Source organism: Hippopotamus amphibius, chromosome 3, assembly GCF_030028045.1.
Source record: "Hippopotamus amphibius kiboko isolate mHipAmp2 chromosome 3, mHipAmp2.hap2, whole genome shotgun sequence".
Classification (NCBI taxonomy): Eukaryota; Metazoa; Chordata; class Mammalia; order Artiodactyla; family Hippopotamidae; genus Hippopotamus; species Hippopotamus amphibius.
Genome location: NC_080188.1, coordinates 194796852 through 194820030, shown reverse-complemented (window position 1 = coordinate 194820030; position 23179 = coordinate 194796852). Strand labels below are relative to the sequence as shown.

At 39.6% G+C, this 23179-nt stretch overlaps 1 protein-coding gene across 4 annotated transcripts in view; it reads right to left on the bottom strand.

Moving 5' to 3' along the window:
- The window catches only part of CRB1 (crumbs cell polarity complex component 1), a 295880-nt gene that overhangs the window by 59335 nt on the left and 213366 nt on the right, over positions 1 to 23179 (bottom strand). For all 4 annotated transcript variants that reach the window (XM_057729774.1, XM_057729775.1, XM_057729777.1 and 1 more), the window contains one exon: positions 4475 to 5431. In XM_057729774.1, the coding sequence (XP_057585757.1) occupies positions 4475 to 5431 (957 nt within the window). The remainder of the gene's footprint in view (positions 1 to 4474; positions 5432 to 23179) is intronic.

Sequence of the window (23179 nt, the reverse complement as noted above, 5' to 3'; positions counted from 1 at the left end):
ACCTAAATAGACATTTCTCCAAAGAAGACATGCAGATGGCCAACAAACACATGAAAAAGCTCAACATCACTGATCACTAGAGAAATGCAAGTCAAAGCCACAATGAGGTATCACCTCACACCAGTCAGAATGGCCATCATCAAAAAATCTGGAAACAATAAATGCTGGAGAGGGTGTGGAGAAAAGGGAACTCTCCTGCACTGTTGGTGGGAATGTAAGCTGGTACAGCCACTATGGAAAACAGTTTGGAGATTCCTTAAAAACTAAAAATAGAACTAGCATATGACCCAGCAATCCCACTACTGGGCATATACCTGGAGAAAACCATAATCCAAAAAGAAACATGTACCATAATGTTCATTGCAGCACTATTTACAATAGCCAGAACATGGAAGCAACCTAAATGTCCATCTGCAGATGAATGGATAAAGAAGATGTGGCATATATATACAATGGAATATTACTTAGCCATTAAAAGGAATGAAATTGAGTTATTTGTAGTGAGGTGGATGGACCTAGAGTCTGTCATACAGAGAGAAGTAAGCCAGAAAGAGAAAAACAAATACTGTATGCTAACTCATATATATGGAACCTAAAAAATGGTACTGATGAACCCAGTGACAGGGCAAGAATAAAGATGCAGATGTAGAGAACGGACTTGAGGACATGGGGTTGGGGTGTATAGTGGAATCTGGGACAAAGTGAGCGAGTAGCATTGACATATATACACTACTTAATGTAAAATAGATAGCTAGTGGGAAGTTCCTCCGCAACATAGGGATATAAACTCAATGATGGATGATGACTTAGAGGGCTAGGACAGGGAGGGTGGGAGGGAGTCGCAGGAGGGAGGGGATATGGGGATTTATGTATAATACAGCTGATTCACTTTGGTGTACCTCAAAAGCTGGTACAAGAGCGTAAAGCAGTTACATTCCAATAAAGAGATAAAAAAACAAAAAACAAAAACAAACAAAAATTTAAGACTTCCTATTAGCTATTCAGGGGAAAATGTCTAGTCAGCAGTTAGATATAGAGGTTCAGGGGAGACATTCTGGGCTAGCCATAGTAATTTTTGATTTGTCAGTGTAAATATGGCATTTAAAGCCCTAAGATTGGATGAGATCACCAAGAGAGTGAATCTAGAGAGAGAGGAAAGAAGAGGTCCAAGGACTGATCCTTTAGGCATCAGCCATGTAGAGGTAAAGGAGATGATAAAAGAGTGAGACAGAAAGAGAACTGAGAGAGTGATACCCCATAAGCCTAGTGAGGAAAGAGTTTTGAATCTGCATTTGGAGACCACCTGCTCTAGGCAACTACAGGTAGCTTTCAAATTGTCCTGTTAAATATAACAATCCATTTGAAGAGGCTAACATCTCTGAATGCACGGCAACGCTTTCATATGAGATAAAATGTTTAATAAGAAAATGTGGCTCTTGAAGTTCCTGAGGTTTGGGAATATGTACAGAATCGTTCAGCCTCAGGAGTGGTCCCTGCTGGTCTTCCTGGGACCCCTGAAGCATCACTGTGGATCCAGATAAAAAGACAGACAGAACACAGAGCTGTTTCCTTTTCTCAGAAGCTTGACTCTCCAGCAGTCCTATTCTTCTTCAGAAATGATAAGCAGGTAGTCAGAGCACGTGATTTACTACATGATTTTAGAAACCCCTGATGCCGTACGACATGTCTGTGGACACGGAAAGAATGATTCTCACGTGTGCTGCTGCTGTGCTATGAAGAGGGACGACAAACACGGATAACCAAAAACTTCAAGTTTGAGTGACTGATGGACTCCAACAAGAAGAGAGGTATTGAGGAGAAATAAAAGCCCCTGGGGTCTAGATGTACTTCATTGGTTTAGGATGGAAGAAACAGAATTCTGTGGCACCGAGAGGGAGAACAAGCCAAAGTGAGCTAATCATAGAATGTGGCTGCCCGAAGGTCCACGTAATATTAGGCTGCAGAATAGAAGAACATTCTCCAGAATGAGAAGGTTACAGTCTTGTGTCACTCTGCACTGTCAGGCACATCTAGGAGCCAGATGAGAAAATTTTTCCAAAGCAAGCAAGCAGCTGATGGAGTGTCTGAAAATGATGTCACATGGAAAACATTAGAAGAAACTGGGATTTGTGTTCTCAAGAAGAAGGCAGGTAAGTAAAGTTGATATTGGCTTCAAGAGTTACAATGCTGCCAATGAATGGAAGCTATAGGTCATCGTATATTATTTAGTACCAAAAAAACAACTTTTAGGGGATTTCTGGGAAGATGGAGTGTGAGTGAGTTCCCCATTCTTGAAGGTGTGTAAGCAGAGGTTTGGGCCACTACACTTGGCACTCACAACAGTGTAAAAAATGCAGTCATGGAGTGAAGCCCCTTCTACATCTAAGAAACTCTAATTCCAAGAGAATAAGAGTGTCAAAGTTTAGATGTGCGAGTGAAACTAAAACATATGTCAGTTGCCTCTATTAATCAAATATTCTCTAGAAGGGATGAGGTCAGTGATACCTTCATCCTAAACAGTATCTTGGAAGCTCCACATTGCTGGACACAGCCAGGGTGACAAGATATGCTGAGATGACCTTGCAGACAGTTCTGGGAACTAAGCTTTGAGAAACTCTTTTCTAAACTCCTCTTATTGAGACACATGATTATTTCAAAAAGATCAGCTTTAAAATATAGGAAGCCTGTCTGTCTGTAATGTTTAGTCAGCCAGCTAAATCCTCCATCCAGTCTGCTTGTTCCTTTCACTGGGTACCACGTTTGGGAAACACTGATCTGGGATCATGAATTGGGTGAAGTTTCCTTGTACTTTTTACCCCATCTCCTCCCTTCTGAACATCTACATACAATGACAGGAAGGTTCCAGGTTGTCCTTGCAGCTTGTCAGCATCTTTTGTGACAGGAATAAATGCCCCAGCAAACATTCCTCGAAGATGAATGAGCAAATACAGAATACTTTAAACTTATGACTAAGAGGTGATACGAGAAATTGAACTTTTCTTAAATGTATACTAAGAATTTTCAGAAAGGGAAGATTTTACAGAACTTACTCCCTAAAAAGATATCTTTTGAAGCTAAGCATTTTCATGAGGATTAAACAGTTTCAAATAGTGGAAGGGTGGGGCAGCGGGGGGAGAAGGAAACTGGAAGAGGAAAGGGGACAGGTAACCAATTCAGGAACTGGGCTTAAAGACTTCATGAGTTTCCAAGTTGGAAAAAATAAACTCAGGAAACCAGAGCCCACCGGATCGGCCTCCCTTGAACCTATTTACCAGGACAGTTACCGTCACCACAGGCAGTATTAACCTCATGGGTCACCGCACTTGGAAGCCGGTCAAAATGAGTCAGCATCTGTTTGTTATTTTGTATATGTAGTAAAAATATTGCCTTGGGTCCATTAAATCTTTCTTCAAAACATGAACATTGCTTCAGCATAATTTCCCTTTTCTCTCTTAAAAAAAATCACAAAACAACTTGCCATTCCATTTAAAATATTACCTAGAGCAAGCAGACGCCAGACCTCATTGTCAAGCAGGTTCATGATTTGTAATGAATATTGTGGTTGGGGGAGACCCGTGAATAGTTTCTAATAATTCTTAGCCCTTCGTACATGGAGTGGGGTAAAGACGAAGACTGGTTTCAATTTTACTTCATATAAAGCAGAGAAGACTATTTACCAGATGTTGTCCTATTTCAAGGTACTCTCAAATCTTGGGGCAAATTACGGCTGCACTTCAAAGCAGTCTGTTGCAATTACCTTTCCGACATTCTCAGTGCAGGAGAAGAATAATAAGAAGAAACAGGTATGGATCAATCACTATCAACAGCAATCTTTGGAATGATGTCGGAAGTAAGGATTCTGAAATACATTTCAAACTGATTTGCTAGAGAAATTAGATCAATTAGTTTATGGCATCTCCCAAGTTTCAGTGTTGTTACTTTTTAAAAAAATTTTTTCATTCTTTTTTTCTTCAGGCATGTAAGTAGAATACCTGTTTTCTCCAGTGCAACTCTGTAAAATACACCTTTGAAGAAAACTGGTGGTTTATAAAAGTGCTAAACTTAGGCATGATTTTGGAGCAAGTGTGAATTGCATAGAGAGGAAGTAACTGTATACTGAGAATCTACTATGCACAGGCCATTGCTCTAGGACTTGGCATCGACTAGCTTCATGTCTAACAGTCCTGTTTTTCCAAAAGATTACTTCTCTTTCAAATAAGATTTACAATAAATTTCTGATACACAAGTGGAAAATTGTAATACGTTTTGTAAACACGAATATGGAAACCCATGTGGATGGGAGCTATGGGCTTATTTTTCACTTCCCTGCATAAGTGAAACCCTGGTGTCCTACGAATCCGCGCAGAGTTAATTAAGGCCCATGACCCGCCTCTTCATTTCCCCGTCAGTGGGCAGCCAGCAGGAACAGCCTGGCTGTTTTGTGCAGGCTCTGCTGAGGCCCGGCCCCTCTCACCTCGGTGACAGCTCCGGCCTTGGTAGGGCCTGTGGCAGTCACACGCGTAACTAAGCCACAAGTTGACACAGCGTCCTCTGTTGTGACAGGGTTGGCTCTCACACCAGTCCTTTCTCGAGCAGCCCGCCCTGACGTTCAATGACCAGCCGGATGAGATGTTCTCCGGGGTGATGGGTTTCGAGTCAAGTTGAACGTCTTGGAGGCAGCCGACAAGTGAAGGTGTGGAGGGTCTATTATAGACGCTAAGCAGAGCAACACCACTGTGGGATGGTCCCTCTGGTAAACCCCCCAAAAAGGAGTTTTGTAAAGCACACACTGATCCATCCCGTTCAAATGGAGAAGGAGCGCTCGTGAGGCATGGCCCTGTGCAAGAGTCGTCGAGTAAGGCGAGGGTCACAGCCTCTGCAAATGTCACCTCCACCGCATGCCACTCCCCGTCGCTGGTGTTGTGGGTGATGGCCAGGACCACCTTTGGCTGATCACTGACTTGAACTGATAAGTGGACGTGGCTACTGAGCACCTCCAGCATTACAAACACATCCCTGTCACCTCGGAAAAGTAGAAGTGCCATTGGCTGGACAGTCTGAAACCTGAGGGCTATTCTACAACCCGAGTCCTTGGCTGTCACTGAGCCACTTGGGACCCACAAGAAGCCACTTCCTTCAAAAGAAAGCGTGGTGACTGTGTCACACCGTGACCCAGTATAGCCAGAGGGACACAGGCAGCTGAACCCATGCTGGCCACTGCGGAGGTGAGGGATGCACGTTCCATTATTTAGACAGGGGCGGTTGGTACAGCCCAGGAGAATATCAGAACAGTCCCTTCCTCCATAAAGTGCTCCAGAATGGTTATCAAATGGGCAATGGCAAGTGTAAGTCCCAGGCAAGTTCTCACAAGCGCCGCCGTTTTGGCAAGGGCTGGAAGAGCACTCATCGACGTCCTCTTCACAGTGGATCCCTGTTCAATGATAAAGAATAGATTGAAATTACATATATTCAGATAGAAAATAGAAGTTTCCCATAAGCTTCTGTGTGATCTTGTGTAGGTGCAGAACTGCCTGGGGTTTAGGACTGCAGCAGAGTGACACGTGAAGGCGACTGAGGGGCCGACGGCAACTCCATCGTTCCGTGTGAATGGCGCGCACAAGTGTGGTCGGGTGAACCTTGAATTCTTCCTTTAGGACTAGGTTATTTGCCAAATAGAGTGGTTGACTCAAACTATCATTGTCAGATACATATGTGACATGAAAATCATAAATTTTTTTTTTTTTAAAAGAGAGAGAAGTAGATTGCTGTTGGGAGCAATGCTAGACACAGATGACTCCCTTGGGGACTTAATTCCTAGATACTGCGTATCCTGCTCCGGGCTGCTGATTTCACTCTATTCTGCTTGAAAACAGCGATCTGCCCTCTCTGTTTTTTGCGCCTCCCCATGATCCCTGGATGCATAGTCCAGACAGCTCTCTGTGCGGAGGGCTCCTGAGGAGAATGGAAGCGCCCATCTCCTCCTCGCCACGACTCCAGTATAAACCGTGAGGTCTATTCAATAACAGGCTCTGGCTGCTAGTTTCTTCACTTTCTTTTACTCTTTTTTCCTGATTCTAAGTAAAAAAAAAGATATCCAATTAGAGAATTGTTAAAATTCATTTAAACCAAGTAGCAAAAAGAAATATAACACTTTTTAGGAGGGATGGTCGTTGCTTTTTAATGAAGTTCAAATGAAGAAATGGTGTTAACAAAAACTGACACGTATATAGGACTCTGTGGCTTTGCCGTGACACCCTCATCCGTGTCACGTGTGTGTGTGTACAGCCACCTCCCAAGTTTTTCAGGGCAGGCAGGCTTAGCCCTCTTTCACAGGCAACACCGAGGCTTAGAAAGACTGACGTCTAAACTCCAAAGCACTTCTACAATCTGGTTTTTAAAATCCAATCTGACACTTTGTTTTCAATTGAAAATTTAGTGCATTCTTGGTTTTTGTTATCACTAACATGCCTGTCTTATTTTCCCATTTAACTCTCCTCCTAAATGTATGCTTTTTAAATTTAATCAAAGGCTCCTATATTGATAATGCTGGATCTGAATCCCAGCTCGGCGGTGAGCAGGTTACATTTACCTTTTGCGTCTAGGTCTCCTGATCTACAAAATGGGGTTAGTAACAGCACCTGCATCACAGGGCTTTTTAAAGATTAAGAGAGTTAAGGCACATAAGACGCTCATAACATTGCGTGATGTATAAATGACTTCTCAGTAAGTGTTGGCTGTAATTAAAAAGTAATAACTAAAGTAATCACCCTCTCATGACAAAATCAAATAGCACTGTCATCACTGAGAGAGACTATTTAGAAAGTATGGGCATACGGAATGACCCACAGATTGCATAATTTGTGGGTCACTTTACATAATGAGAGATTTACTTGGACAGCATGTTAGGCTGGAATCTCATTAGATTGCATTCTTCGTGAGAGAAGGGAAACTGTTTTATTTACCAATGAATGTCTAAACCACAACACGATGCCTGGCTCCCATTTGGCACTTGGTAATTAATTTTTGTATGAATTGGTTAATGATGACCTTTGTAAGGTGATTAAAATTTTTATACTGCACTTAACCGGATCTAATCCAAAGCCCAAAGTGCTCTTTTTCAGGTCTATTTTCAGATAACTTTACCCAATGTTAATCTTTGCCCATGGCCATTTATGTACCATTCATTTAGACCCTTGATTGGACCCTGATGTCCCTATATGTGACTCTACCTGGATTATTTTCATACAATCTTTGTTAATCCAAAAGTATTTCAAGCTCTGTGAAAAGAGGGAACATGTTACAATCTTAGAGTCTCCCACTGTGTATATGTGTGTTATAAAAAGCTGCATGAGTAGAAAAAATAAAACTAACTCAAACTGATTTATTTGTTCTGTAATCATCCTTATAGGTAACAGAGAACTGACACAGGAATTACAGGCTATATTCTAAAGGAATGTTCAAATGCAAGTTTCACTTAACTGAACTTATGAAAAGTTCAGACATTTGTATTAGAAGACACTTTACTTAAATTTGATTTTCACAGGATTTTGGGAACACAAAAAGATTAATCTGTAAGCGTTTAATTAAGATGAATACTGAACAGCTCATGCGTTATAATTGAAGCAAAATACTTTTTTCCCATCCATTCTGCCTTTAAACATATTTAATGGGGAATAAAATCTTGGGTAAAATCTCCAGCAGACCCCAAGTCATTTCTGTTCAGCCTTGGGTAATAATAGCCTTAAGATCACATTTTAAAGACCTACAATAGGTAGGATGGCCAGTCATAAGAATTGTAAGTTTCAGTGCACTTTAGAACTCAATCTTCTTTCTTTGTCTGCTAGGTTGACTTCAGACTGTCTTGAAAAAGGACCCGGAAGGCTTCCCCTTCTTTTTACCCTCCCCTCCCCACATCCAGACTTCTGCCAGAGTGTCAGAGGGTTCAGAAAGTTTCCCCTAACTGGTGCTGGTGTTAGGTGTCTCCATGCTCTCTGAGACTGGCAGGTGTTTCAAGGAGAATTTTATCCCAGGGGCCCTTTGTGGGTCCTCGGAAGCCCCCTGGTCCATTGCTCCAGCTAAGACTCCAGAGACTTGTGAGCAGGCCTTGTTCTCCCCCAGCCCTTTCCCCATTGGTTTCCTGAGGTTTACTCAACTCCACCAACTCCGTCTGTTGGAGTTCCTGCACCTTCTAAAGGGATCAGGACCCGTTTTACACTGACCACTGACTGACACTCCTCGCATGATTCCCCAAGGACCCCAGGTCCACCGGCCTCTGCCTTGCAGATGGAGGGGAGCAGGGTTACTGGCCAGCCCAGCCCAGCAGCAATTCCCCTTCCTTCTCTCTCCTTCCTGCTATTCCAGGTGAGCAATCACATCCTTTCATCTTTATTTTTTTGTTTTGTTTTTAAAGACTTTTCAGAACTGCTTAGTTTCTGTGTTGTTTATTACCGTCCAAATACACGAAGTTCTGATGAAATAAAATCATACGGTGCAGATAAAAACAGGCCATGAAAGCCCAGAGTCTTTGCTGGGCCAACTTGCAGACCACCCAACAGTTCACATTTTAAGAATTTGAAAGGCCTAAAAATAGATAAGATGGTTTCTGAAAAAGAGAGAGAGAGAAGGAAAGAAGAAAGGAAAAAAAAATGAAGAAAAGGAGTGAGGGAGGAAGGGAGGAGACAAGAAACCATTCATAAAATGTTAGCTCATAAGAATGCAGCAGAAAGAAAAGACAAATGCATAAAACATGCATAAACTTTGTGCAGGTGAATGGCTAATGCAATAGTGAACAGCAGCATATGTAGGCCTCATAATACTTTTTAATGGCATACGTATAATGTCTCTAGCACTTTTTAAAAATACGCAGACACTAAATAAGGATCATTCTAGATTAAAATACATATGTCTTTAAAGGGGTGGGGGTGGGGGTGGGGGTGGGGGAGGAGAAGTATGATCTCAGGTCAGATCTCCACAGATGTACAAAGAGGAAACTGTTTTTTTGGTAATTCTAGTGGAGATAGCAGCAAAAATTAGTCGTAAGGATGTTGGCTGGTTTTCAGAGGGTTTTCAAATATAACCTTACAGCTCCATGTGTACAAAAAACTCTGTGAAAAGTTAATTTTATTAACCCTGAAAAACTGACATCACTTTCTAAGATAAAATAAAAGTAGCAGAGCTGTGTATGGATAAGGGGTCTATGCTTTAAAGAACATGTGAACCCTCTTTGGGCTCCTCTCAAAAGGACTTGCACAAAAGACTCTTAAATACAATAAACTTCCTTAAAAACCTTTTATATGCTTCAGGTAGGTGGAGAATCTAATCGAAGTTGCCCGTCCCCCTCTCTCCCCACATTTAGGTGAGACTGGAGTCTCCTTGAAGCCACTCCTTACCCTATCCTCGAGGGCTGGGCTACAGCTCGGCATGGCAGCAGGTCTTGCGGAGAAATCTCTGCACAGACTCGCTACTTCAAATGGCCTCTCAAGAGCTTTCCTGCGCCCTTGAAGTGAGCCAACATTTCACAAGCCTAAAGTCGGCCATGTATTGATTTGGACATTCTGCATCACAGTCTCTCATAATTCACTTTGGTTCCTGACAGCAACCATATTTTGACCTCTTTGTTGATACTTTAATGGACTGTTTTCTTAAATTTACAAAATCCCCACTCTGGACCCGACCCTCACAGAGGATTGTGAGAGACGCAAAGCAGAAGAGACAGACCTGACCTCAGTGTGCTTACAGCATAATGGAAATACAGACATACACTGAAAATACAGAAGTGCACTGTATATGGCAGGTTCTCAATGAGCTTATGGATAGTAAGTGAGGATCAAACTTGGGGAACATTGGAGAAGATTTCGCCCAGTTTTAAGGAAAAAGCACTGAATGAGAGATCATCATAAATCTTTAGATAAGAAAACTACAAATTTTAAATTACATCAATAAGCAAATGTTGATTACATATCTCCCATGTATAAAATACTCTGGATAACATGGAATAAAAACTGGTCCCTGCCCTCAGCGAGTTTAATGGAAAAGTAAGACAAATTTGTGAAAAATTAAATGATAGTGTAAATCAAGACAGCATTGCGAGAACACTGAACAGTGTATAATGGATTCCAAGTGAATTGTGAGAATAGCAGCTGCTTTGGAGAGAGAGCTCTTCCGGCTGGGCTGGGCTGGGAAGATTTTGTAGAGATAGGATTTAAGACAGGTTTTCAAGTATGGGTCAGACTGACAAAGATCTGCAGAAGTAACTGAATAAACAAAAACTCTTCCGTGGAAAACCACATGCCATTTAGAGGTGACCGTGCGTTTGGCAATCTAGTCAGCATGGAGGGTTTACGTAGGAAAAACAAATCAGAAAGATCAAATGTAGTCACAGTGGAGATGGTCTGGACCTTAGGAAGTTTTTAATTATTTAAAAAAAAATTAATTTGTTTACCTATTTATTTTTGGAAGGCAGAGGGGAATAAACTGGCAGTTGTTGGATAGAAGACCAACGTGGTTTCTCATGAAGACCAGTCCCAGGGGGATCTGTACTCGCATGAAGTGGGAAGAAGTTAGAGGCAGGAAGATGCTAGACAGTTGCTAAAACGGTCCACACCTAAGATTACGAGGGCCTGGAATCAGACAGTTTTCTCTTCACGATTTACAGTGCCCTTCATTTATCATTGGTCAGCAAACAAGTACAGAGGGTGACACTTTCTTCATGGTTGCTCACTGTGTTTTATCTTGTAGTTCCTAAAATTTATGTATTTAGTCTTTCACAACATAACTACCAATCACTTGATTATGTATTTTCTTTAAATATAAACAGAGAAACGAGTTTTAGATTTTACCTTCAATGAGAAAAAATAAAAAAGGAGAGAAAGCCCATATTTAGGTCAATAGTCTGAAGAAAGTAAGCAGAATGAGATATTAAAACTGGAATGATACATACTAATTTATGCTTTTACTTTGTTTAAAATCTGTTCTGTTGATGTCTCCAATGTAAAATAAGGTTAGACATATTTATTTGATGAGCTTGGAAAACTAAAGTGGGAAGAAAGATTGAAACCTCTTTTATTGGCTATTTGACTGGCTCAGCAAAGAAGATCTGCTGTCAATCAAGATAAAAGGATTAGGCAATTTCTGTGGGATTACCTGTGTCATTCAGTCTTCTTAATTGGGTATTTTAGTTGACAATGAAATGGTTATTTATATCCATGTATTTATAGTACGAGGTGGATTGCTTGAAGCTGACTGCTATTTTGTTTATGTGAAGTCAATTCATTTAATTCAAAAGGGTCACTTCCTTCTATTTTTATAAAATTCTTTTATTTGAATATCTGATTCTATAAGATTGTATTTCAAAAAATAATGAGGAGAGGGAAAGGTCTTATTATCTGAAATATCCCACATTTACATTAAAATAAATTATATTAATGGATAAAAAGGATACAGACTTCATGTTTAATATAAATATCACGGGCTAGTAAAGTGACCTTGCTGTATTCCCACTTTATTGAAAGTCATGGCTAATGAAATATCTAATAGAAAATTATTTCTACAAACACTTATATACAAATAAGTTTCATCTTTCTCTATTTTAATTGCCTTAGGTGTTTTCTTTATTTTAATAAATAGAAATCAAGAAAAAATTAAAGTCCAAGGGTTTGTTGCATCAGTATTTCCTTTACTCATTACTTTCTGTTACTCAAAACTTCTAATTTTCAGTTGATAGTAATATCTAATATAGCGTTAACAGTAGTTGTTAAATAAAGATCTTAAAATCTCTAACAATGGTACCAATTACCTTATACAAGTAATAAGAAAAGAGTGAGTTACCTATGAGTATTGCCATTAAAATGTGAAAACCTTGTGTCCTGGCTCCAAACATTTTTCTGTAGAAAAAGAGATATCCATCCGAATACCTACGAGGTCAGCAGGACCAGTTTCTGATGGTTTCCTACCATTTCCAAGAGTGTGTCACCTTCTTCCTTCAGGCAGAAGGCATGAGGACTTAGTTTGGGTGCTGGATCAGCGGGGCTTAGTGTAAGACGAGTTTGTGCTGCTTACCAAGCAGACCTGTGACAGTCTTCGTCTCTACTTACACGTGGGGCCTCCCCTTTTTCAGTCACAGAGTGAACACTGACACTTTTATTACAGAAAAATGAATTTGGGGGACTCTACAAACAGATGGGCATTTTTGGTAACTTCTATTACAGAAAATTAGAGCTTGGTTTTATTTTTTCTTCACAACCACGGAAAGGCTGTTTTTTGGTTTTAACTCCTTTTTTCTGTTTTGCTTTTGAATAGCAGTTAAGAAATTCATGGCAACGTCAAATCCATTGACTATCTGTGCATAGAATTGGAAAAGAGAAATGAAGAAAACAGCTTGGGTTTTCATTAGACTTAACAGATTGTGGGAAGAGTTACTTGTGTGATGCTCTCAGGCTTAAATTCCACTCTCTATGAAAAAATAACCATGCTCTATTCGTCTTAAATACAATGGTATTTGATTTTGTACAACAGGACAATTTGAACAGGTGAGGTATTTGGGACATACTTAGAGTAATTAGTGCTTGACTTTTTTTTTTTTTTTTAACATTTTCTGAATGGCAGACCTGAGGATCTGCAGAGGTTTCACTTGGGCAATGTAGGCTGAGACATCACCAAGTCTTAAAAATCTGCCATGGATCTGAGTCAGGTAAGCTGTGATGGAAAGCAGGAGGTAAAGGAGGCAGAGAAGAGACAAAGCTGGAGCCACTGCAAGAGTGCATTTCTTCACTTATTTATTATGTGTTCACCCTTTTACCTGTGCTGGATGAATGTGCATCATCCATTTATTATTCATTCATCCTTTTAACAGGTGCTGGAAATAGGATGGTGAGTAAAACCAGCCTTGGTTCCGCTTTTCAGGGCACACAGGTTTGCCAAGTTTACAGCACTAGGGAGAGCTGGGCAGACAGGGGCCTTGGGGACTGCAGGACAAAGTTAGTCCATGGGGGATAGAGGTGAGGGTGGCGTGGGAGGAGAAGCAACATATTCAGAGTTCTGATCAACGGATCAGCTCACAGAGATGTTTCCAGCAATCATCTGGGAGCCAGAATAATGAAGTGGAATAAACAAGAAATAAGTGCCTTGAAAATTGATTTTTCAAATGCCAACTTTGATGCTAGGCTAGGATAACTCAGGTGAGTAGTTATTTTTTTTTAAGTTGAAGTTTATCTATAAAGTGGACATAATAAAGCCTATTAAACAGTTATTTTTCTGTGGACAAAATAGGAACTATAAATACTTGGGGCATAGTGGTATTTTAAAATAATTTCAATAGTGTGTGTGTAATGAATAGGTGAACTTCAGCACAAATGACTTCGTAAAAATATAGAAGGCATGCTTACCAAATTTGCAGGCAGCGTGAACTTGTTAAAGATAATGACTGCCCTGAAGCAGAAATGATGGTCCAACCCAGCAGTCACTTCCCTAACTCATCCCACCCAACTTCCTTATGGGCAGAAGATGCCTCCACTGAAAGCAGATCTCTGGCCCCTTTCCTGTTTACCCATTTCTGTCCTCTTCTAACCCTTAAAACCTAGTTATAGGAATGAGATCACTAAGCAATTGAAACTAACTTCTGACTTACGCTCTCCTGATAGGACACCATGCCCTACCTAACTTGTTGATTCTTTTCCTAGATGAAAAGAAGCAAGAATGATTAGCTCTCTACCCCCAATATCCCCTAAGGAATCCTGCAGGCAGATCACATGGGCAAGACAACATCTGAAGAGAGAGTTGCCCAGTCTGCACTCAATGGAGAATGATGCAAAACCCAAACTACTGCCTCAATGATTCACTGAGATTCTTCATCTCTGCCCCCGCCCCCCCCCCCCATTTTCCCCTTTAAAAACCATCAGGCTTAGAGCAGAAATAATAAAATAGAGACGAAGAAAACAATAGCAAAGGTCAATGAAACTAAAAGCTGGTTCTTTGACAAGATAAACAAATTGATAAATCTTTAGCCAGACTCATCAAGAAAAAAAGGGAGAGGACTCAAATCAATAAAATTAGAAATGAAAAAGGAGAAGTTACAACTGACACCAAAGAAATACAAAAGATCATAAGAGATTACTACAAAGAAACTATATGCCAATAAAATGGACAACCTAGAAGAAATGGACAAATTCTTAGAAAGGTACAATCTCTCAAGACTGAACCAGGAAGAAATAGAAAATATGAACAGGCCAATCACAAGTACTGAAATTGAAACTGTGATTAAAAAAATTCCAACAAGCAGAAGTCCAGAAACCAGATGGCTTCACAAGCGAATTCTATAGAACATTTAGAGAACAGTTAACACCTATTCTTCTCAAACTACTCCAAAAATTTGCAGAGAGAGGAACACTCCCTAGCTCATTCTATGAGGCCACCATCACCCTCATACCAAAATCAGACAAAGATATCAAAATAAAATAAAATTATAGGCCAATATCACTGATGAACATAGACACAAAAATCCTCAACAAAATAGTAGCAAAAAATCCAACAACACATTAAAAGGATCATACATCGTGATCAAGTGGGATTTATCCCAAGGATTCAATGATTCTTCAACATACATAAATCAATCAATGTGATACACACACCACATTAATGAATTGAAGAATTAAAACCAGAATGGCCATCATCAAAAAATCTAGAAACAATAAATGCTGGACAGGGTGTGGAGAAAAGGGAACTCTCCTGCGCTATTGGTGGGAATGTAAATTGATACAGCCACTATGGAAAACAGTTTGGAGGTTTCTTAAGAAACTAAAAATAAAACTACCATATGACCAAGCAATCCCACTACTGGGCATATACCTGGAGAAAACCATAATTCAAAAAGACCCATGCACCCAATGTTCATTGCAGCATTATTTACAGTAGCCAGGACATAGAAGTAACCTAAATGTCCATTGACAGATGAATGGATAATGAAGATGTGGCACATATATACAATGGAATATTACTCAGCCATAAAAAGGAATGAAATTGAGTTATTTGTAGTGAGGTGGATAGACCTAGAGTCTGTCATACAAAGCAAAGTAAGCCAGAAAGACAAAAAAAATACCATACGCTAACTCATATATATGGAATCTAAAAAATTGGTACTGATGAACTCAGTGACAGGGCAAAATTAAAGATGCAGATGTAGAGAACAAACTTGAGGACACCAGGTGGGGGGCGAAGGGGAAGCTGGGATGAAGTTAGAGAGTAGCATTGACATATATACACTACCAAATGTAAAATAGATAGCTAGTGGGACGCTACTACAGAGCACAGGGAGATCAGCTTGATGATGGGTGATGACTTAGAGGGCTGAGATAGGGAGGGTGGGAAGGAGTCACAGGAGGGAGGGAATATGGGGATATATGTATAAATACAGCTGATTCAATCTGTTGTGTAGCAGAAACTGGCACAACAGTGTAAAGCAATTATATTCCAATAAAGAGCTTAAAAAAAAAAACCTAAAAAAACCCAAACAAACAAACAAAAAGATGTGGCACATATACACAATGGAATGTTACTCAGCCATAAAAAGGAATGAAATTGAGTTATTTGTAGTGAGGTGGATGGACCTAGAATCTGTCATATGGAGTGAAGTAAATCAGAAAGAGAAAAACAAATACCGTATGCTAACGATACATATGGAATCTAGAAAAATGGTACTGATGAACCAAGTGGCAGGGCAGGAATAGAGATACAGATGTAGAGAATGGACTTGAGAACACGGTGGTGGGGGGAGGGGGCAGGAAAGGAAGCTGGGATGTAGTGAAAGGGTAGAATTGACATATACAACCTGCCAAATGTAAAATTGGTAGCTAGTGGGAAGCTGCTACAGAGCACGGGGAGATCAGCTTGATGGTTTGTGAAGACCTAAAGGGGTGGGATAGGGAGGCTGGGAGGGAGGCTCAAGAGGGAGGGGATACGGTGATATATGTATACATATAGCTGATTCACTTTGTCATACAGCAGAAGCTAACACAATACTGTAAAGCAATTATACTCCAATAAAAATGAAAAAATTAAAACAAAAACAAAAACAAATGATCTTTTCAATAGAAGCAGAAAAAGCTTTTGAGAAAATTGAACACCCATTCATGATAAAAACTCTCCAGAAATTGGGCATAGAGGGAACATACCTCAACATAATAAAGGCCATATACAACAAAACCACAGCAAACATCATTCTCAATGGTGAAAAACTGAAAGCATTCCATCTAAGATCAGGAACAAGATGAGGATATACACTCTCACCACTTTTATTCAACATAGTTTTGGAAGTCCTTGCCACAGCAATCAGAGAAGAAAAAGAAATAAAAGGAATCCAAATTGGAAAAGAGGTAAAACTGTCACTGTTGGCAGATGACATGATACTACATGTAGAAAATCCTAAAGATGCTACCAGAAAACTACTACAGTTCATCAATGAATTTCATAAAGTTGCAGGATACAAAATTAATGCACAGAAATCACTTGCATTCCTATACACTAACAACGAAAGACCAGAAAGAGAAATTAAGGAAACAATCCCATTCACCATTGCAACAAAAAGGATAAAATACCTAGGAATAAACTTACCTAAGGAGATAAAAGACCTGTACTTAAAAAACTATAAGACACTGATGAAAGAAATCAAAGATGACACAAACAGATAGAAAGGTATACCATGTTCTTGGATTGGAAGAATCAACATTGTGAAAATAAGCATTCTACAGATTCAATGCAATCCCTATCAAGTTACAATGGCATTTTTCACAGAACTAAAACAAAAAATCTTAAAACTTGTATGGAGACACAAAAGACCCCACATAGCCAAAGTAATCTTGAGAAAAAAAAATAGCTGGAGGAATCAGACTCCCTGACTTCAGACTATACTACAAAGCTACAGTAATCAAGACACTATGGTACTGGCACAAAAATAGAAATAGAGATCAATGGAACAGGATAGAAAGCCCAGAGATATACTATGGTCAACTAATCTATGACAAAGGAGGCAAGGATATACAATGGAGAAGAGACAGCTTCTTCAATAAGTGGTGCTGGGAAAATTGGACAGCTACATGTAAAACAATGAAATTAGAACACTCCCTAACACCATACACAAAAATAAACTCAAAATGGATTAAAGACCTAAATGTGAGGCCAGACACTATAAAACTCTTAGAGGAAAACATAAGCAGAACACTCTATGACATAAATCACAGCAAGATCTTTTTTGACCCACCTCTTAGAGTAATGGAAATAAAAACAAAAATAAATAAATGGAACCTAATGAAACTTAAAAGCTTTTGTACAGTGAAGAAAACTATAAATAAGATGAAAAGACAACCCTCAGAATGGGAGAAAATATTTGCAAATGAATCAACAGAAAAAGTATTAATCTCCAAAATACATAAACAGTTCACACAGCTCAATATCAGAAAAACAAACAACCCCATCAAAAAAATGGGCAGAAGACCTAAATAGGCATTTCTCCAAAGAAGACATACAGATGGCCAAGAGGCACATGAAAAGCTGCTCAACAGTACTAACTATTAGAGAAATACAAATCAAAACTACAATGAGGTATCACCTCACACCAGTTAGAATGGACATCATAGGAAAATCTACAAAGAGTAAATGCTGGAGAGGGTATATAGAGAAAAGGGAACTCTCTTGCACTGTTGGTGGGAATGTAAATTGATACAACCACTATGGAGAACAGTATGGAGATTCCTTTAAAAACTAAAAATTAAAATTACCATATGACCCAGCAATCCCACTACTGGGCATATACCCAGAGAACACCATAATTCAAAAAGACATATGCACCCCAATGTTCATTGCAGCACTATTTACAATAGCCAGGTCATGGAAGCAACCTAAATGTCCATCAACAGACAAATGGATAAAGAAGATGTGGTACATATATACAATAGAATATTACTCAGCTGTAAAAACAAAGCCAGAAATAGAGACACAGATGTAGAGAACAAACAAATGGACACCAAGGATGGAAAGTGGAGGGGTGGGTGTAGGATGAATGGGGAGATTGGCATTGACATATATACACTGATATGTATAAAGTAGATAACTAATAAGAACCTGCTGTATAGCACAGGGAACGCTACTTCACTTTGCTGTACAATAGAAACTAACACAAAATTGTAAAACAACTATACCCCAATACAAAAAGAAAAAAAATTTAAAAAATCAAAAAAGAAAAATAGGCAAAAGATCTAAATAGACATTTCTCCAAAGAAGACATACAGTTAGCCAAGAGGCGCATGAAAAGATGCTCAACATCACTAATTATTAGAGAAATGCAAATCAAAATTATAATGAGGTATCACCTCACACCAATCAGAATGGCCCATCATCAAAATGCTGGGGAGAGTGTATAGAGAAAAGGGAACCCTCCTACACTGTTCGTGGGAATGTAAATTGGTGCAGCCACTATGGAGAACAGAAGGGAGGTTCCTTAAAAAACTAAAAATAGAGCTACCATGTGACCCAGCAATTCCACTCCTGGGCATATATCCAGAGAAAACCATAATTCAAAAAGATACATGCACCCCAATGTTCATTGCAGGACTATTTACAATAGCCAGGACATGGAAACAACCTAAATGTCTGTTGACAGAGGAATGGATAAAGAAGATATGGTACACATATACAATGGAATATTACTCAGCTGTAAAAAAGAACAAAATAATGCCATTTGCAGCAACATGGATGGACCTAAAAATTGTCATACTGAGTGAAGTAAGTCAGACAGAGAAAGACAAATAGCATATGATATTGCTTATATGTGGAATCTAGAAAAATGGTACAAATGAATCTATTTGCAAACAGAGAGTCACAGATGTAGAAAACAAAGTTATGATTACCAAGGGGGAAAGAAGAGCGGAGGGATAAATTGGTAGATTGGGATTGACATATACACACTGCCATATATAAAATAGATAACTAATAAGGACCCACTATATAGCACAGGGAACTCTACACGAAACTCTGTAATGATCTATATGGGAACAGAATCTAAAGAAGAATGGATATATGTATATGTATAATTGATTCACTTTGCTGTACAGCTGAAATTAACACAACATTGTAAATCAATTATACTCCAATAAAAATTAATTAAAAAAAAAACCCGTCATGGCTGAGCAGAATATTCAGAGTTGGTCTCCAGACACAAGTCCACCTTCTCCCCAGATTGCCAGCTTTTCTGATTTAAGCAGCTTTCCTTTCTACTGACACTTGCCTCTCCAATTATTGGCTTATGAGTGGCCAGCAGCTGAACCTGGGTTCATTAAGACCACCATAAAGGATGCACATGACAAATATATTCTTTCAATCCTCCTTTACATCTGGTCATGGGCGTGTGACCCAGTGCTGGGCAACAGGACCTGAGGGAGCTCTGCTAGGGGCACTCTGGGAAGGGCTTTCCTTCCTAAGATGAAAGGACATGCCCCTTTGGTCTGACATCATCTTGTACAGATGTGTTCTCAGAACTGCGTTAAACATGCTACAGCCATGGGGGATATGTTCAAAACATATGCCAGGATACTGAGAATGTGAATCCTAAATTTTCCTAAAAATAATGGATTTTCCTGAATTTATAATTCATTATCAGGTGTGTGTTTTCTCTTTATCCAAAAGCATCCTAACTGAAGATGTTACAGTTAGCAGGATCAAGAAAGATGTGTAAAGGTAAGAATAATGCACTCTAAAAATAACTTTATCAGAGAAAAATGTAAACTTGTACATTTGTCCTTACCTTAAATTTTATGAAAACTTAAACAAGCCCGAGGAGAATGCATAGAAAACTGGATAGGGCATGAGAAAAAAGACTGAAGAAAGCAGTGGGCTGTGTAGCCTGGAAATGTGTACTACAGCTAGAAACAGAGCTTAACCCAGCACCGCAGGAGAGATAACTAACATGGCACCAGACAGAAAAATGAGAGGAAATGAGCACTTTAACCCAATAATGCACATTTATAAAACATTAATTTATGTGGACACACGTAAAGTCTATATATCTAATATATTACTTAGATTTCCAAAAGGAGGGAAGAAAAACATGAACAGGGGATACAGGAAGGAATAGAAGACAAGAGAAATAAAACTGGCAAGCCAAGATTCCCGTGCAAACCACACAAGACAGTTTCCCATGAGCTGAGGAGAAGACGTAACTCTTTTCCCTTGAGATGAAGCAGCCACAAAATTGGAGGAGACACAGTTCATCAGCTGAAGACACGGAAGATTCAGCTGATAATAAACTTAATAACAACCAATAATAACTATTAACATTTATAGTGTTTTACAGTTTATGGTTTACTTTCATACACATCATTGCAATTTATCTTTGAAGTACGGATCCATGGTGATGTAGCCTCCACAATTTTACGTGGTTTTGGGGCTTTCACAGTGAATGATAGTATCGAGGGCAAAGAGAATGATCATCCCTCTCAAGCTCCAGGTTTGATCTCGAAATATTTTTATGGTTTTGAATCCTTTAATGGGAAGAGTTAAAAGATGCACAATCCAGTAAGGAAAGCTAATATAATTGTAAATCCATTACTTGAAATCATGTCATTAGAGAAATTCTTGAAGAAAATGAGGATATTTAACCCAGAGAAAAGCAGGTACTAGGGCACATCAGAAAGCGTCTGCATGGAGCTGAAAGTCCATTCCGTGAAATTTTATTTTTTGTTTGGTCCTACTAGGGAAAAGTGACACCAATGGTAAGATGCCAGAGGATGTCACATTTATGCTCACCACGCAGAATCTCCTAGTAATCAATGCTGAGAAGCATAGAATCAACTGACATTTCCTGACCTTGAAGATGTGCACATTTAGAAAGGATCGCCTTTCAGCATGGATGTTACATAGGAAATTAAAGAAAGGATGGGCTATAGAGTTCAATGGCCTCTAACGGTTTTTCTAGCCCTGAGAATCCATCTTCATTCTTTCTAAGTAAAAGATGTGCTGTAGGCATCACTGCTAAGTAAATAATCCAAGCAGAGAACATGCTGAATATAATAAGCTCCCGCATCTTCATAACCTTGTCACAGGTTTAAAGTCTGTATGAAGGAGAGAGCAGCATGTTCCTTAGAAGGGAGCCATGAGGAACGCATGAGACCATTGTTCTAAGCTTGTAGGTCCAGGTCTTGCTTGTCTTGCCAAAATCTCCTACGTCCATTTTCATTTGCTTAAGAGGACAGTTAGGTCTTTTGATATCCATAATTTATTCTGTGTTGATTACAGTTAAATTTCACTTTTCCCAGAGGTCACTGGAAGTGATCTCAGCCATCCAGAACATAATCAGGAAGATATATTCTAAAAGCATCTATGCTTAAACACAGAGATCACAAAGTTTATTAACCATGTCCTCAGGCCCTTCTTCACCATTTATTAGTATTGTAGACAATGAAAATAACCTTATTATCAAGTATCCAGGAAAAGAAAAGGGGAAGCTACCGGGTATATTTTCAGCAACAAGAGATGATAGCTGCGAGTTGGACAATGAGCGTAGGTAGATGGAGCCCAAGGTCCGTGCCCGGCACAGTGTGAAAGGTCTCAGCTGTGCGGACATTTAATTATTTCAGTACTGACAGGGTGTGTTGCGACCTTCATTTCACAGATGACGAAACGGAGCTAAGGTGTGATTGGTGTCTCAGTCTGCCTAACTCCTGAGTTAAGCCTTTTCCTTTCCTTCTAAATCTTGCTGCCTCTGAGGAAAACAATAGAATGAGCTGGCACAAAATAATACAGGGCAGCCTAGCAGCTGGGAGGCATTGAAAATAGGAACAAAATCAATATCTATCTTAAGACCTCATTGCATAGGACAATGACATCACGTAAATCAATACGTTATCAAAAAAATACACAAGTGCATGCAAACTTTTCCACCCAGCCGTGCAAGATAATGTGTAATACACTTTTGAAATATTTTAATGCAAAATGGTTAACAGAAAACACATGTTCCCACAAGAATTATAAAAACGTGTTATGTCTTTTACATTGGCCACCCCCAACCTTAATGACATCAGAAAAACATGGTGCTACCATTGGTGATTATTTTGTTTATTATAAGACGTGTGTGTGTGCAGCACAGAGCATTGGACTGTTTCTTCAGCATCCATTCCTTTGATCTAGTTTATTATTACACTATTTTAAAGTTTTGATTCAAGACACATATACACACTCTCTAGACCTGACATTTCAGAACCATACAGCAGCTCAGATAAAACTACTGAGCCCAGAGGAAGATCTGATTCAGTCTATTGTGTGAAAAGTATGCTGAGATCTTCAAACGAAAGACAAAATAGCTGCAAAAAAGCTTTGCATTTCAGGTCTACAATTCACTTGATTTTTGCACTTCAAAAGTCCCACTTTGAAGCCCAGTGGAGATGGGGGAGTGAGTTTTAGTTATTTTTACAGACTAACAAGTAGAAAATACAGCATTGCACGTACTCACTCCTGTTGTCTTTACTTTGAGAAGTAATTTCAGAGAAACTCAATCCAGTTCAACCAGAGCTATCCTAATTGGCTTTGATCAGTAAATCATCAGGAACAGCTCTGCTCTTGCTTGGTCTTTTTCCCCTCTTCTTGTCAAGAGTGAATGATAAAACACTCAGGTTACGGTGAATTACAAAAACCTGCTCGGTGCTGGGTTGGATGCGTTGCGATTTCACTTGATGTTTGCTTTCTCTCTGCCACGGTAAGAAGTGCCTTCCGTTCTTTGGTCGTGACAATCGTTCTCTCACACGTTTATTAACATTTTGTTTTGCACAGCCACAAAATAATGTCCCAAGCTGAGGAAATTACTGACCCCGTGAGGCCTGACATTCAAGGCTGTCTACAATCTGGCTTTTATTTATGACACCCCCTCCTCCCGCCCCCCCCCCCGCCCCCCCCTGCCGCCGCCATCCCTGGCATTACTTTCCACTGCCCGCTACATAAAGGGTCTGTATGAAAACATTTTTCGTGGAATAAAAACGGAAGCATGTTCAAAGCGTTCTCCTTGCCCCCACTTACTCGAAATCCCAACTTTCTTCCCAGACTCAGCTTAGTGGGTGTTCAAGCCTATGAGATGCCCTCCTTGGAAAGTCTCAGTGACACCCTGCCCTGGACCATCCCAGGCTTGTCTCCATGGAATCCAGAATAG